Here is a 13,044-nt window from a genome sequence, read left to right on the forward strand (position 1 = left end):
TATTTGAATCTGGACTAGTGCTCTTCACAAATCATGCTCTTGTAGCATTTGTCTATGTTCCAATTTACTGAAGCAGACAACTGTCAAAATAATAATTTGTACTTTACAAATTGTAAATGGATAAACTTGTGATGGAAAACCTTGGCTTGTAGCTCTCAAGATCCACAGATGTACTTACCCTTAGTTCATGGTTAAGCTGTAAACAACACTCCAAATGTGTAAGAACATTTCAATAAATCTTAGAAATATTAATTACATTTTGGTTTAATTACCCACTGTAGCTGATACTGTTTTGCCATTACCCCTTTGGCTTGGTTACATGTGTCCTTGCATGAGGGAAAAGTTACACCATATTAATCTAACCTATTTTACACATTTTGTATTATCATTTTCCTCGTTAAATTATGCATGAGGTCTCAATGGGGAGAAATGTGACCATTAGCATATCTGATAGGAGCGGTGGAGCCGTTTTCCACCTCTCTCTGTCCTTGGAACCAGGCAGAAAAACCTGACTGTTCGTCAATACCAGGTCATTTTATCCAGGCCAGTCTAGATCATCCATACCGTTCCAAGGCTCTGCTAATGACAGTCGGAGACGTCCTCAACACGATGGGGGCCCAGAGGGCTCCAACACCAATGTGAATATAGTCTAGCACTGTCTGGTCATCTCTGGAAGCCCTTTGACAAAAACTGCAATTAGGAACACCTCAGACACACCAGGCTGAAATGAGACACTGTTAAGGGTTGGACACAGCCAGGCGCTTCCTGAGTACATTTACATATATATGTTACTGTCTGTACCTCACAGAGGTGGAGAGGAAGGATGTCTTTGAGGTGGGTCACCTTTGGACAGTGTCATTGGGTTTGTTAGATAAAAAATCATAGTGTTTTCACCATGAAAGATTGTTAAAGTTCAAAGGTAAAATGTAGCTTTGTATTAGCAAGAGAGATTCTCTTTGTTAATGTAAGATAGTGATACATGCAAACATGCGTCACATGTAAAGTCATACTTAGTACAATGCACAGTGAAATCTATTGTATTACACCTTTTGCTTATTAATTGGAAGCTTGTTGGGTTTGAAGTTGATTTTGAGTTTTTTTTCAGTGGGAGGTTGTGTGAAAACTTACGTAGTGTTTTGATTTTCTTTAAGTATCTTTGCGGCACATCATGGCAGAGTTCTTTGAATTGTGGTTCACAGTTTCCTAGTTCGAAACTAATGATGTATTTTATGCTGTAAAACATGTACCAGTTCACTAATCTCAAATCATGTTTCCATCAACTTTTTGAATTATGCTGGCCAATTTGAAATGCAACATGATGCAACATGCCGGATTGCCGAAAAACGCAGCATTCTCCCTTTTCTCAGCGGGCCATTTACGCCACTAAGCCTAGCATTTGAAAAATACTTACCTTGTTATGGAAAGTTTAATGTCATATGCAATTGTTTGACCCTTATGAATATTAAAGGTTCCCATCTCTGGCCTATTAAAAATGCATGTGGCATTGTGGTTGTTGATCACGTTTAGAACGCCCATGCAAATTGGACTGTCTTCCCTGTCAAGGCCTAAGATGAATAATGTAGTTGTGTTGTATATTCAGGGACACGCCATTGACAGTCAATTAACAAGTTTGATTGGTGTGTGAACTCATTCTTTTGAACTGTTAATTTTATGTAAATAGTATTCGCTCTCCCTTCTCCACTGTCCCCCCCCCCCCATCCAGGTTCGACTGAGAAAGACGTTCCCCCGTCACAAACCCCCAGATCCCCAATTCCACCTCCCACTAAGAGTAACCAGAGTGGGAGCCTTAATAATTGATCATCACACACCTGCTTGGTAGAAGCTATGGGAGTCTGCCTTTAACAGTCAAAGGGGCCCCATGCCAGCCCCTTTTGATATTCAAATTGACAAATGGTAGCTGGCCTTTATGGATTCGGAATGGTTCAAGCTCTTTTCATGGGGACGAGCTTGTTAAAAGATTGTGGCCTCCCATCCAACCTGATGGAACTCCTCTTTGTTGGAGTGGATATGATGGCATTTGATGGCTCATAAATGGAATGCCAATGACGATTTGTTGTCGATGTTCCGGAATCTGGCTTTTATGTATGTTAGGCAGTCGCGGTAATGCCGGCTCTTGCGTATTTCGTGCTTGCAGGTAAATGATCCCGGTGATTGATCCATATGGGTGGTAGCAGTGAGAGCCTTATCTCCCCCAGCCTCTTGCTGCCCTCTAACTGACTCTCGCTCCTCTTATTCGTCTTCCCTCCATCTCTTGTCTCTCGTGCTGTCCCAGCAATTTGAAGCAGCAGAGATGGAGGCTGAAGATTCATCAGAGTTGACAAGAGAACCCAGGAGCTGGGGATCACGGGAATCCATTTGATTATGGAAATCGCCATGACTATGTCTGCCCTCTAGCTAAACAGTTGTATAGTTAGCATCTTGTTATGTATTTCATAAAAGACAGATATTATACACTTGAATGGGTAACTGGAAACGGAATATATGTCCGGGCCTACCACCATGTTAGTGACGAGTCACTCAATGTAAAACATAAAGGTTTTCAAATTGGTGCGAGAAGAAGTTTGATTGAGGAGGTGCCAACTGTCAAATAGCACCTTTGGTTTGCGCTAATCCTGGTAATCTCCTTGTGATACACGATACCCTGATTGTGTCTTTGCTAATCAGTGAGAGACATTGTCTTGCACCTTGTATCAATTGATCCTCCCTGGAGATCTGCATATGGATCTACATATGCTCAAGGGCCTCTGCAATTCCCAACATATCACCAGCATCTATTTGCATTGACCAGCAGCTAGAGTCCAACGCTAATGCCATCCGAATTCAAACACCGGCTATCCGCAAGGTCTCTAAAGACCTGACCTCCTTAATGCCACCCCTCATCCTCACTCGTCCGTGCGCATTAAACAGATGGATTTTTTTCAGGTTTCATTATTCATGGAGCTTATTTCTAACAGAGGTATTTAACAGAGAATCTAGCTTATTATCACGCAATTAATTATGCTTATAAATAAGAGTGGTGCCACTGAGATACACCGACACAAGATTTCACAGCATACCTGCTTGGTTTAAAACTGTGAAATGAAAATTGTTGGTGATAAGATGCTGAATGGGAGAGGTGCAACTTGTTAATTAATGCGCTCCAAATCAAACATGCTTTTAATTAATGTTAATTTGATTATAACACCTCGTCAAGTGGCATACTTTAAAAAAAAAAAAAAAAACATTGTTGAGTTTCTTGACTTTTGTCTTTTATTGAATTTTCTGACTGAAAGGTATTTCAGTGTTCAAATGTTTTACTAATCATTCATAGTTTTGCTCTATAGTGAAAAAATAAATGATCCAGCGTTAATAATATGTCGCACATCTCAAGCACTGAAGGGTTTTCCGATCCTTGCCAGGGTTTGAATTTAATATCCATAAGTAATTACTATATATGATCACCAAATTACCAAACAAATGTTTTTTTTTTATGCTCAAAGCTCAGATTCACTGCTCTTTGACTTTGAAGGGTGTGACACACCAAGATGACTGGCTGATTGCCAGTGTCGGGCCTAGTTTTTTTGGTGTGCTACCATTGCCAGTAGTCAGATCCCTGTCGGCAATTTTTCAGCCAATTTAGCATGTTGAATCTGCCGTGGAGCGTGTCTTTTTCTTTCTTGTTGGCAGAGCAGCTCGGCAAACCAGTGCATGAGAAGAGAACTGATCTGACAAAAGTAAGAAAATGACAATATTAAGAAGGGGACACATCAGAGGAGCTTCTTGTTTTACATCTTTGTCTAGTCTGCACCATAATCATCATCTAGAATGAAATAGCTGTAGACCAACTGATCACTAAAAGTCACATACACCTATCAAACACAACATTAAAACCACTTATTGGTAACATATCGGTATCTCTACCACTTTCCACCTTGGAATGACGAATATAGACTACTGCCGCCTGGTGTGTTTAAACGAGATCACGGTTGCCCTTCATTGCTGATGGTTCTTTGCGGTCAGTTTGGTGTGTCCATATCTTAAGATGGTGAAATAGTTAAAGGTTATCAATATGTTGCTGTTGTGTCTGTAAACTCTAACCCAATATCCTTTCCTGTATCCTCTCCTCTCCAGGTAGACGAGTTGGTGTTCTGTGCGGGTCAAATTGCTTTGGTCCCCTGTACCATGCAGTTGGTCAAGGCCGGCTCCCACGTACAGGCCCGCTTGTCCTTCAGCCACGTGGAGAAGGTTCTGGAAGCAGTGGTCAGCGGCTTGACCTTGGCTCATGTTGTCCAAGCACACTGCTACACCACAAAACGCCAGGACGTTAAGACGATCAGGGCTGTCTGGGAGAGCATGCTGAAGGCCACGGAGGAAGAAAAGGTGAGCAACCTCAATGTTTTTTTTGTTTATGAAATTCATACTGGTGTTTAAGGAGAAGATCAATGTCTGGCTGTGTTTTTATAGATGCACAGGAAATATTGATCATGCTCATGTAATATTACACCCATATAAGACGAACACATGTTTAATGAATTAAAAGACAGTGGAATCCATGCATCAATGAATAAGTAAAAGACGAGAAACTTGACATGGTATCCAAGTTTTTTTGTTTTTTTTTTCGAGGAGGACTTGCGGAATTGTGTTTTACAGTTGTGAAATAAGGGAAGGTTTCTTGCCCCTCTCTGCACCCTTGAGACCCAAGCCACTGCTACTGATATTTACCAGCGAGTGCACTCATGAAAAGTTGATGATGTGGGAAACGCTGGTGTCTTTGATAATGTGGAGCTTGGCACAGAAGCAGATGTCTTCCTCAGAGCCTCCCTAATCCTTTGCCCCCACACACCATTTTGGAGCTCCGTTCAACTCTCAGAGCAGCTTATCCCCCTCCTCACCCCTCTTTCCTGCCACCTCCCTTCATCCTTCCCTCCATCCCGCCGCCCCGGCTTACAACCCCAGCTCCGTACGTCTAATAGGGGCTCCAGTCTCCCTTGGCAGCCCTTCTCCTCCCACAGTAATCTGTCTAGCCATGGGAATAGGGCCTCGGGGAGAGAGGCAGAAGCCCACCTCCAACATGTGGCTTGGTGTTTGCAGTGAACAGTGTTAAAGACTGGAAGGAAAATGTCAACTTTATGTAAGTTCACAACACACATGAAAGCACACCATGTAAAATTCTTATTTAAAGCCAACAGCCATGTTCGTTTAGCTGTCAACTGTTAGATGTTAGTTTCTGAGTTCCAAAACATAGACACACTTCGTATGTATCAGTCAAGAGCTGGCCTCTATTAATGTTGTTCCTCACAGTGGGATATAAATCCTAAAAGTCTTGACAGCGTAAGGCTATTTTAGCATACAGACTGAATCATTCAGATAACAAGCCCTAACCCAGGGCAATGCTTTGGGAGGTGGCAAGACTCGGTTCATGTCAGAGGCTGCTGAAGATGGATAACATCGTCCATCTGTTCCTGCAATGTGTCAGTAGAATAAAAATAATAATAAAAATATATATATATATATATATATATATATATATATATATATTAATTTAACTGACCCAGGATTACGACCAGGGGACCGTGTTATAGTTTTAACTCACTTTCTGATTCAACCACACTAATTGACAGCTCGGGGCGTCTCACCTGTAAACAGACTGGTTTAGTTCCTAACCTGGCTGCACACTCAGCCTTTGTTCTGTGTTTGACACCACGTCATTCCAGTCTGGCCCTCACACTTTGCCCTCTCAAGTGCAAATTCATAACGCACGGCGCAGGAAAACTAGGGATGTGCAGCTGCCGTGGGCTCGACTGTTTCATCCCCAACTGTCTCCCAGGGGTTGGGGGATTATACAAAGCACCAGTGCTCATTTGAATCGCCTGTAATTAGGATGTTTAACTCAGGTCAAACGACGGTAGTGCGGATCTTTGTGAGGAACAACGAAAAGAACTATAGCTTTAAAAGATAAGATGAGATAATCCTTTATTTATCCCACAGTGGGGCAGTTAAAATGTACAGCACATTGTAACTTGTAAATCAGTAGATTAGAGGATATAATTTATAATATCGCTTTAAAACAAAGAATTGAAAGATATAAAGTGATAAGAGGAATCTATTTTTTTTTGAAGTTCTGATTTATTTAGCTGAGTAAAAAGCCTGGGATGTTAAAATAAATAAGTGGGAGATTTAAACCTAAAACTTCATTTAATAAAACTGTAATTGACAATGTTCATTATTTAACACTGCACCATATCTCACAATTTCCTTCTTTACGACAAATTAGTTGAGTAGCAATGCGTCCTTAAAACTTGCACGATGAGATTCAGTTATGCTACTAAATGTACAAAGATATAAGAGGATGGTTTTCAACCGCTGGAGCCGTTAAGTGCATTTTTATGATGGAACCATCAGTGCTTAGTGTTTCTGCAGAGCCACGGTGCCATGTTGTTGTTGTGCGTTGATAATTTCTCTAATCAGGTGGATGAAGAAGCTTGCAGGGTTAATTGGGAGCATACTGGAGTCGCTGCAAGTGTGAAATTGTATTTACGGCGCATTAAACCACAAAGAGCCTGTTTGTCTGTGTGCACGCGAGTGTGTGCGTGCTGAAGGTTTGATGAGCGGAAAGAGGTTGATGTGATAAGTCAATAACTGTTAAACATGAATCGGATTGTGTAGCAAAGGCAGATTCCGAAAACATGGACTTTTATTGTTATGAGGTGCTGTGTTATTTGCACGCGCAGAATTCGTAAACTCTGGGCTTTTTTGAGGAGGACCAAAGTAAAAGAAATAATTGTTTTTCACTGACAATAAAATGAGCTGCTGAATTTGCAGCGTACAGAGTTTCCTCCCTGCATGTTAGAATACCTGCTTACTTGAGACTTTTCAAGTAGCTGTGGGCACTGCTGCGATTTGGAAATTCCCTCATATCTTTTCAACCTCCTCCTCACCCCGGTGACATGGCCCTGTGTGTTTCATTTACGCAAACAATTTGACGAGCCTCAGAGTGGAATCTTGAGAGAAGAGTGAATGGGAAGGGATATTATAGCAGACTGACAGCACTACAGTAAGTGCTGAGACGTAGAGCCACATGCTGAAGGCATCCCGCTGGGCAGGAAATGTAGGGGAACTGGCTAAGCAGCGCAGCCCCATCAGCTCCCCGCTGTTCCCCGCCTTTACACCACTTCCTTATTACCGTGTTTACCGTTCGGCTTTCACGCCTCTCGGCCCTCCAACCCGCCACACGCTCCAGGCACATGGATGTGAGTTAGATGGAGGAAAGTGGGGAGAAAGAAAACAAACATAAGGAGAGGCAGGTCACACCCCATCAGCGGAGGGAGCTGAGCGCAGCAGATTCAGACTGTATTCGTTTACCTGCTGCCTACGGAGTGAGAGAGCACAGGGGGAATGGCTGCGTGCCCTGGAACTGAAGTGGCATGAAGTAATGAGATGGATTGTGTTAAGTGGCTGGTGTAGAGCTGAACGGAGCTCTCCGCACAAACACACACACATATTCTGCCACCTGCCAGCACCTCCCAACCTGCCACTCCAGCACTCAGCTCCACCATATATCAAACTTTGTATTTTATCGGATTAATTTAATTAATGACCGCCGGTCAGATAGCAGCGAAAGCGTTCCCCCGTCTCGCTCCTCTGCCCCGGTAATAGAGGAGCAACATGTGCACATACAGAAACACACACAGTGTTGCACCACATAGTCCCACAAAACTGCTGAACAAACTTCCCACCTAATTTAACACTGCTGTAGATACATTAATAAAGAAACAAACAGGGACTGATGTAACCTCTTGCGACAGCTCGGACAAAAAGTCAGCAACTGTGCTGTGACAACAAAGTCCTGCCGGAGGCTGGAGGACATCGCTGAGGTCCCCTGATCTCCTTGCAGACGCTCGGTTGGGTATAGTAGTTCTGCACCCAAGGCCTGCAGGGTGGCCTTTAAGCCTGGCTGAGCAAGACCCCCTTGTCCTGTCACTCCTCTCCCCAGTTCCTACTCTCTGTTCCATGTTCAATCGCTATTGACAAGTGCAGGAGCAGTTCCCTCTGGGAGAATACCTAGCCCATGCCAGAAGTGCTAATCTAACATTTATCAAAGCACAGGCCACGTATGTGTGCTGTCACTTTGTCTGACATGCTAAGAGATCTTTGCTGACACGGTCATTGTTGTGCTCCCGTGATTGTTATTGTTGATCACTGCGAGCTGGCTCTCTTCAAAATGAGCAGAATAAAGAAATCTTAACCTAACCCCTTCACACATACTCACTGAGGACTCGCTGCTTTTTTTCCAATTTTTTTCACTCTCCGAGGCAAGAGGTTAGCTGCTGATACACAATTAAGCGTTTTGCTAAAGTTTAATCTGAAGCTAAGTGCTGCCTCGGTGAATGTGGCGGAATGGGTCATGACGGGTCCGTCTGTTGAGGGGACAAAGTGGCCGCCATCTTCTCTTGTCAATGATTTCTTCTCTCTTTTTTTGTGAGTGAATATCAAAATAAAATGTAAGTAACCTGTTATTATTCTGCACTCACAAAGTGGGGTGTAAGTGGATGAAAATTGATCCAGCAAATTGAAAAGGGGGTTAAGTGTTTTTGCCCTATCGACTCCAACTGAAATGACGGTTGTATAAAACACTCATTTCTCTCCCATTAGCAGATGAAACCACGGCCAAGTATTATTAGAGGGCCACAATGTAGCACTGCTCTGAGACATTTTGTTTCCGCTAATGGCCCGGTCCAGAAGAGAAAAAATAAAGATATTTTGTCTCCCCAGATAAAATTGAGGCAGTTTTCCTCTAAATGCTTGTGGTGGATCTGTCATAGCGTGTTGTGAATGATCTCCTTAGAAAGGTGAGAAGTCATCTTGGATAAGACCTGTCATGTTAGCAAATGCGGCTCAAAGTGAATGCATTTGTGCATTTCATTGAAGCATTTATGGCGGCTGTAAGCACTATGGATTCTTTCTGAATTGTTTGTACACTATCATTACCAAGGGTCACATCACAATTTCACTTTAATTGATAGTCTGTCAGTCTGTCAAGTTAAAAAGCCATGTCCTGGCTCTGTGTGGCCGAGTCTTTCTTTTTTTCTTTTTTTTTTTACGATGTGCTACACAATATAGTAGCTGGTGCTTGTGTTCAAAAACCACAGCATGTGTCTCAGCAGGAGGGCCATACATTTTGATTGTCGTGTTTGGTGCAACAGAGTATATAATTTGCCACTCAGTTCATTTGAATACCATCTGTCTACATTACAGGACTTGGTGTGGGAATCTGAGATCAAACGTGCGCCACTTTTGGTCGTCGTGGTGCCCGCTCTGCCCAAGGACGCGTCCGTGGAGCTTCACGTGAATGCGATTCGAGATGATCCCACCAAAAGGACTTCCTGTCACATGACTGCGAAGGTGGCGTGCGGGTCAATTGAGTGCCACACATTACTGGGTGCTGACAGGAACAGTGCTTCGCTTTCGCTTTCCCTGGCTGTGCCGGCTGATAACCTGGATGTCACTGATGTAAAGTGCCTGAGAGAGGAAATTAGTGCTGCGTTCAAGAAGGCCATGGAGAGGATGGGAGCGGAGCTGGTGCCACAGTGTGCCAGAGTGTTTTACAAGTGCAACCACTCACTGGCGCTGCAGATTGTTGAAGGTATGTCACTGCGCAGACGCCACACACAATGATCTAATGTACGCCGATCAGCCACAACATTAAAACCGCTGACAGGACAAGTGAATAACATTGACCATCTTGTGAAAATACAGTGTTCTATTGGGAAACCTTTGGACCTGCCGTTCGTGTGGATGCTACTTAGGCATGTACCATCCACCTAGATCAGACCAGACACCCTCACCCCATAGCAATGACACTACTTGATGGGAGCAACCATTCCCAGTAGGATGCAGCCTGACACACACACACAAAATGTTAAGGAACGACAAAAACAAAACAAAAAAAAAAACATTAAAAAAACTGCACGAGGTGTTGACCTGGCCTCCAAATTCCCTACTTCCCAAGCTCATCAAGTATCTGTGGGATGCACTGGAACAGAGGCTCCTCCCCTGAACCCATATGACCCAAAGGACCCCACTAACAACAGTCAGGACACCCTCAGAAGGCCCCATTTCCATTCTAAGATGAGTCACAGCTGTTACGGAGGCAAAAGAGAGACCTTCACAATATTAGGGAGGTGGTCATAATGTTATGCCTGATCGGTGTGTATACTCATTAAAAGGATTAATCCTAAATAAGGCATCCTTCTGCGATACACTGCTCCGGCAAGTTAAGCTCTGCATCATTGTATTAATGAAAACAAATGACAGTCTGTCTCCGTGCATTCCCTTTTCAAAAGAAAGTTCGAGCTGACATTGGTTAAGTCAACATAAAGTATTCAAGGAAAGAGTCTCTCCAGAGGATCTCCACTTCTTCCTGTGTTTAATTATTGTAAGCCATTTGTTGTGTCTGCACTGTGTACAGTAACCCAAGCAGCTGGCACAGTCTTTTGTCATCATTACACTTTTATACGCCACCCTCTCCTGCTCCCCGGATCCTAGGTTCTCGTCAAGGCGAATGCGAAGCGGTATTTGTTTTATCCTGAGAGATGTTCTCTCCGAGGGAAAAGGGCGATGAGCGCATCGATCACACGGGGCTCAGTTGTCAAGTCGTCGCCGGAGCAGTCAATTAACATTTTTGAGTCTGTGCCAAACCAGCCATCTTACTGTCATTTCCAGCTTTTGACATAACTCATCGTTCTGAGGATGTGAAATTATGGTTACCAGTAATGAATGGGGAAAAGGTTGATCTGTTTAGAATATGTCTTGATGTGCCAGACAGACGAACTGCGCTGTTTGTTTTGCCACCTAATTATATAATTGTTACTGAACATTGTTTCGTGAAATATTATGTCATTTGTTTCTTCTGTTATCCCCTACAATGGAGAAGGCAGATTTAAAAATGATGAATATTATTATTAGTTTCACTTTTAAAAAAAAAATATTAACAATATAATAGATTTCCAAATACGATTAAAGCATTTTGCGTATATAAAGTATTTAAAAATGCTCAATAGAATCCATGGCGTTAGTGGGTCATTGTTAACTGGAGCAAAATCAACCTTGATCTTTACCCTTGACATGTATGTTTCTTTGATTATGGCCTGCGCACACTGCTTCCCTAAAACCAGTTACTGACTCATCATTGAGACGGAATCCATTACCTTATGATGCATGCACAGCCAGCCCCTGGGAGCCCACCCGTGGGCGTTTTTATGGGTCACAGCCAATGCTCATGGGTGATGAATCCAAAAAAAGTCAAAGGAGGAAAAGTAACACCTCTGGCGCTAGTAGTCACAGCCTCGCAACTGCTTCTGTCAGCGCGCAGACGGACAACACCGAAGCAAAATGTGACTGCACACCCCCCTCCTTCATTTATTTGCGTTAGGGTTCACAGTTGATAGACAGGACATATGGTCCAGATGAAACCTTTAAACATCTTGTCTGAACTTGTTACTTACGATCGAAAGGGTCTCTCCAAGACGAGCCCTCTCAGCTCAACTACAAACTTCAGCTTTTAGACCTAAATAAGGTCTTTAGATGTTATAATAAAAAAAAAATGAACCATTGGAGAAATGCAATCTGTTACTAATATTTGATCTTTTTAAAGGAATTGCAAGAGACATGCAAAATTTTTCTGCCATTAAGAGCAAGTTCTTTTATGGACGAGAGGTCATTTGATTTGTTAACATAAAAAAATATACCTAGCTGCTTTAAAAGGAGGCGAGCAAGTATTCTCTACTTCTCCGTGGCCCCACTTTACACACCCAGTCCCTCAGCCTCTCGGTTTATTCTGCTCGGACTAAATGAACAATTTTCACGAGCCAACACTTGCTAATTACCACCTCGTTTACCGGTTAATTTGACCAGTTTGGAAGTCAGTGTAGCACAACTAAACACCACTGGCTCTGGGCCTTGGCTGCTGCTTAAAAGCCCCATAAACCCAGCAGGCATCATCCATTCCGCACAGGAACACCCTTCGCGTTCCTTTCCACCGCAGCCTTTCGCCGATACCCCTCCCCTCTGTTCACTTAGGCTTACAATATTTATATATTAATCAGCTCTTAGCAAAATGTCTGGTTGTATTTAGCTTGAAAGGATATTGTGGGCTTTTCAGTAATTATTTAGTTTGGGAAACATAGTTTTAAAATCAGCCTTTTGAGCTCCCCGTGTGTTTGCCGTGAAGCAGAATAATGACCGGTCCTCTTGGTTAGATGGTTTTGTCCCATCTAATGCTAATGCAATGGCTTTTTGAATCACACAATCTCTGGCTACAGGGCCTCTCAATGAGGCTCCCCGTGTAGCCTAAAGGGTGGGGGGGACAAAGAAAGCAGGGGACTGGGTGTGAGATGCAAAGTGCTCATAGGATTTTTTGGATTTTTACAAAGCATTTATTGGGTTTGGAGGGGGAAAAAAATAGTCTGTGCCTTTGTTGGCTTTTCACTTAAAAGGACAAAAAAAAATAATAATCACAAAATTATGTGGCCACTCATGTCACCTTCACCCCCCTCTTGTCTCTCATTCATGCACAAGGGTGTCTGCGCAGCCACTGAAAGGGACCCTCAAAGAGAGAGCGCAATTATTTCCTATCGGTCGGCACAAAGATTAAAACCTCCTGACATGAAACAGGCTTGGCGTGCAAGGTGCGATGAAGGGTGTGTTTCTTCTCTTAATAAAACCGTCCCCTGTCTGTGATCTCCGTGGCTCGTTCGGTTGTCAGCCAGCCATCTCCAGAGGACCCCGCTTCCCAGGGTGTGCCGCATGCTCTGATAACACATATTTAGGCCTTTAATGCCAACCGAAAAAAGGCCTGCGTTCAGTGGGGACATTTTAAGCTAGCAGTGCATATTAGCTAATTAGGGTGTGGGGTCCCTTTGTAAGGATGTTTGACCTGCTGCGTGTACCTCAAACGAAAGAGAATGTGGATTATTAAATAGTGATATGGAACCGTTGTTGTAACCTCTGTGTCCTAAGTTTACACAGATGTCAAACAGTAGTATT

At 43.1% G+C, this 13,044-nt stretch overlaps 1 protein-coding gene across 1 annotated transcript in view; it reads left to right on the forward strand.

The window, feature by feature from the left end:
• dph6 (diphthamine biosynthesis 6) overlaps positions 1-13,044 on the forward strand; it is a 55,987-nt gene that overhangs the window by 40,374 nt on the left and 2,569 nt on the right. The window contains exons 13-14 of the mRNA XM_047611206.1: positions 4,132-4,380; positions 9,256-9,643. Coding sequence (XP_047467162.1) covers positions 4,132-4,380; positions 9,256-9,643 — 637 coding nt within the window. The remainder of the gene's footprint in view (positions 1-4,131; positions 4,381-9,255; positions 9,644-13,044) is intronic.

Source organism: Mugil cephalus, chromosome 17, assembly GCF_022458985.1.
Source record: "Mugil cephalus isolate CIBA_MC_2020 chromosome 17, CIBA_Mcephalus_1.1, whole genome shotgun sequence".
NCBI lineage: Eukaryota > Metazoa > Chordata > Actinopteri > Mugiliformes > Mugilidae > Mugil > Mugil cephalus.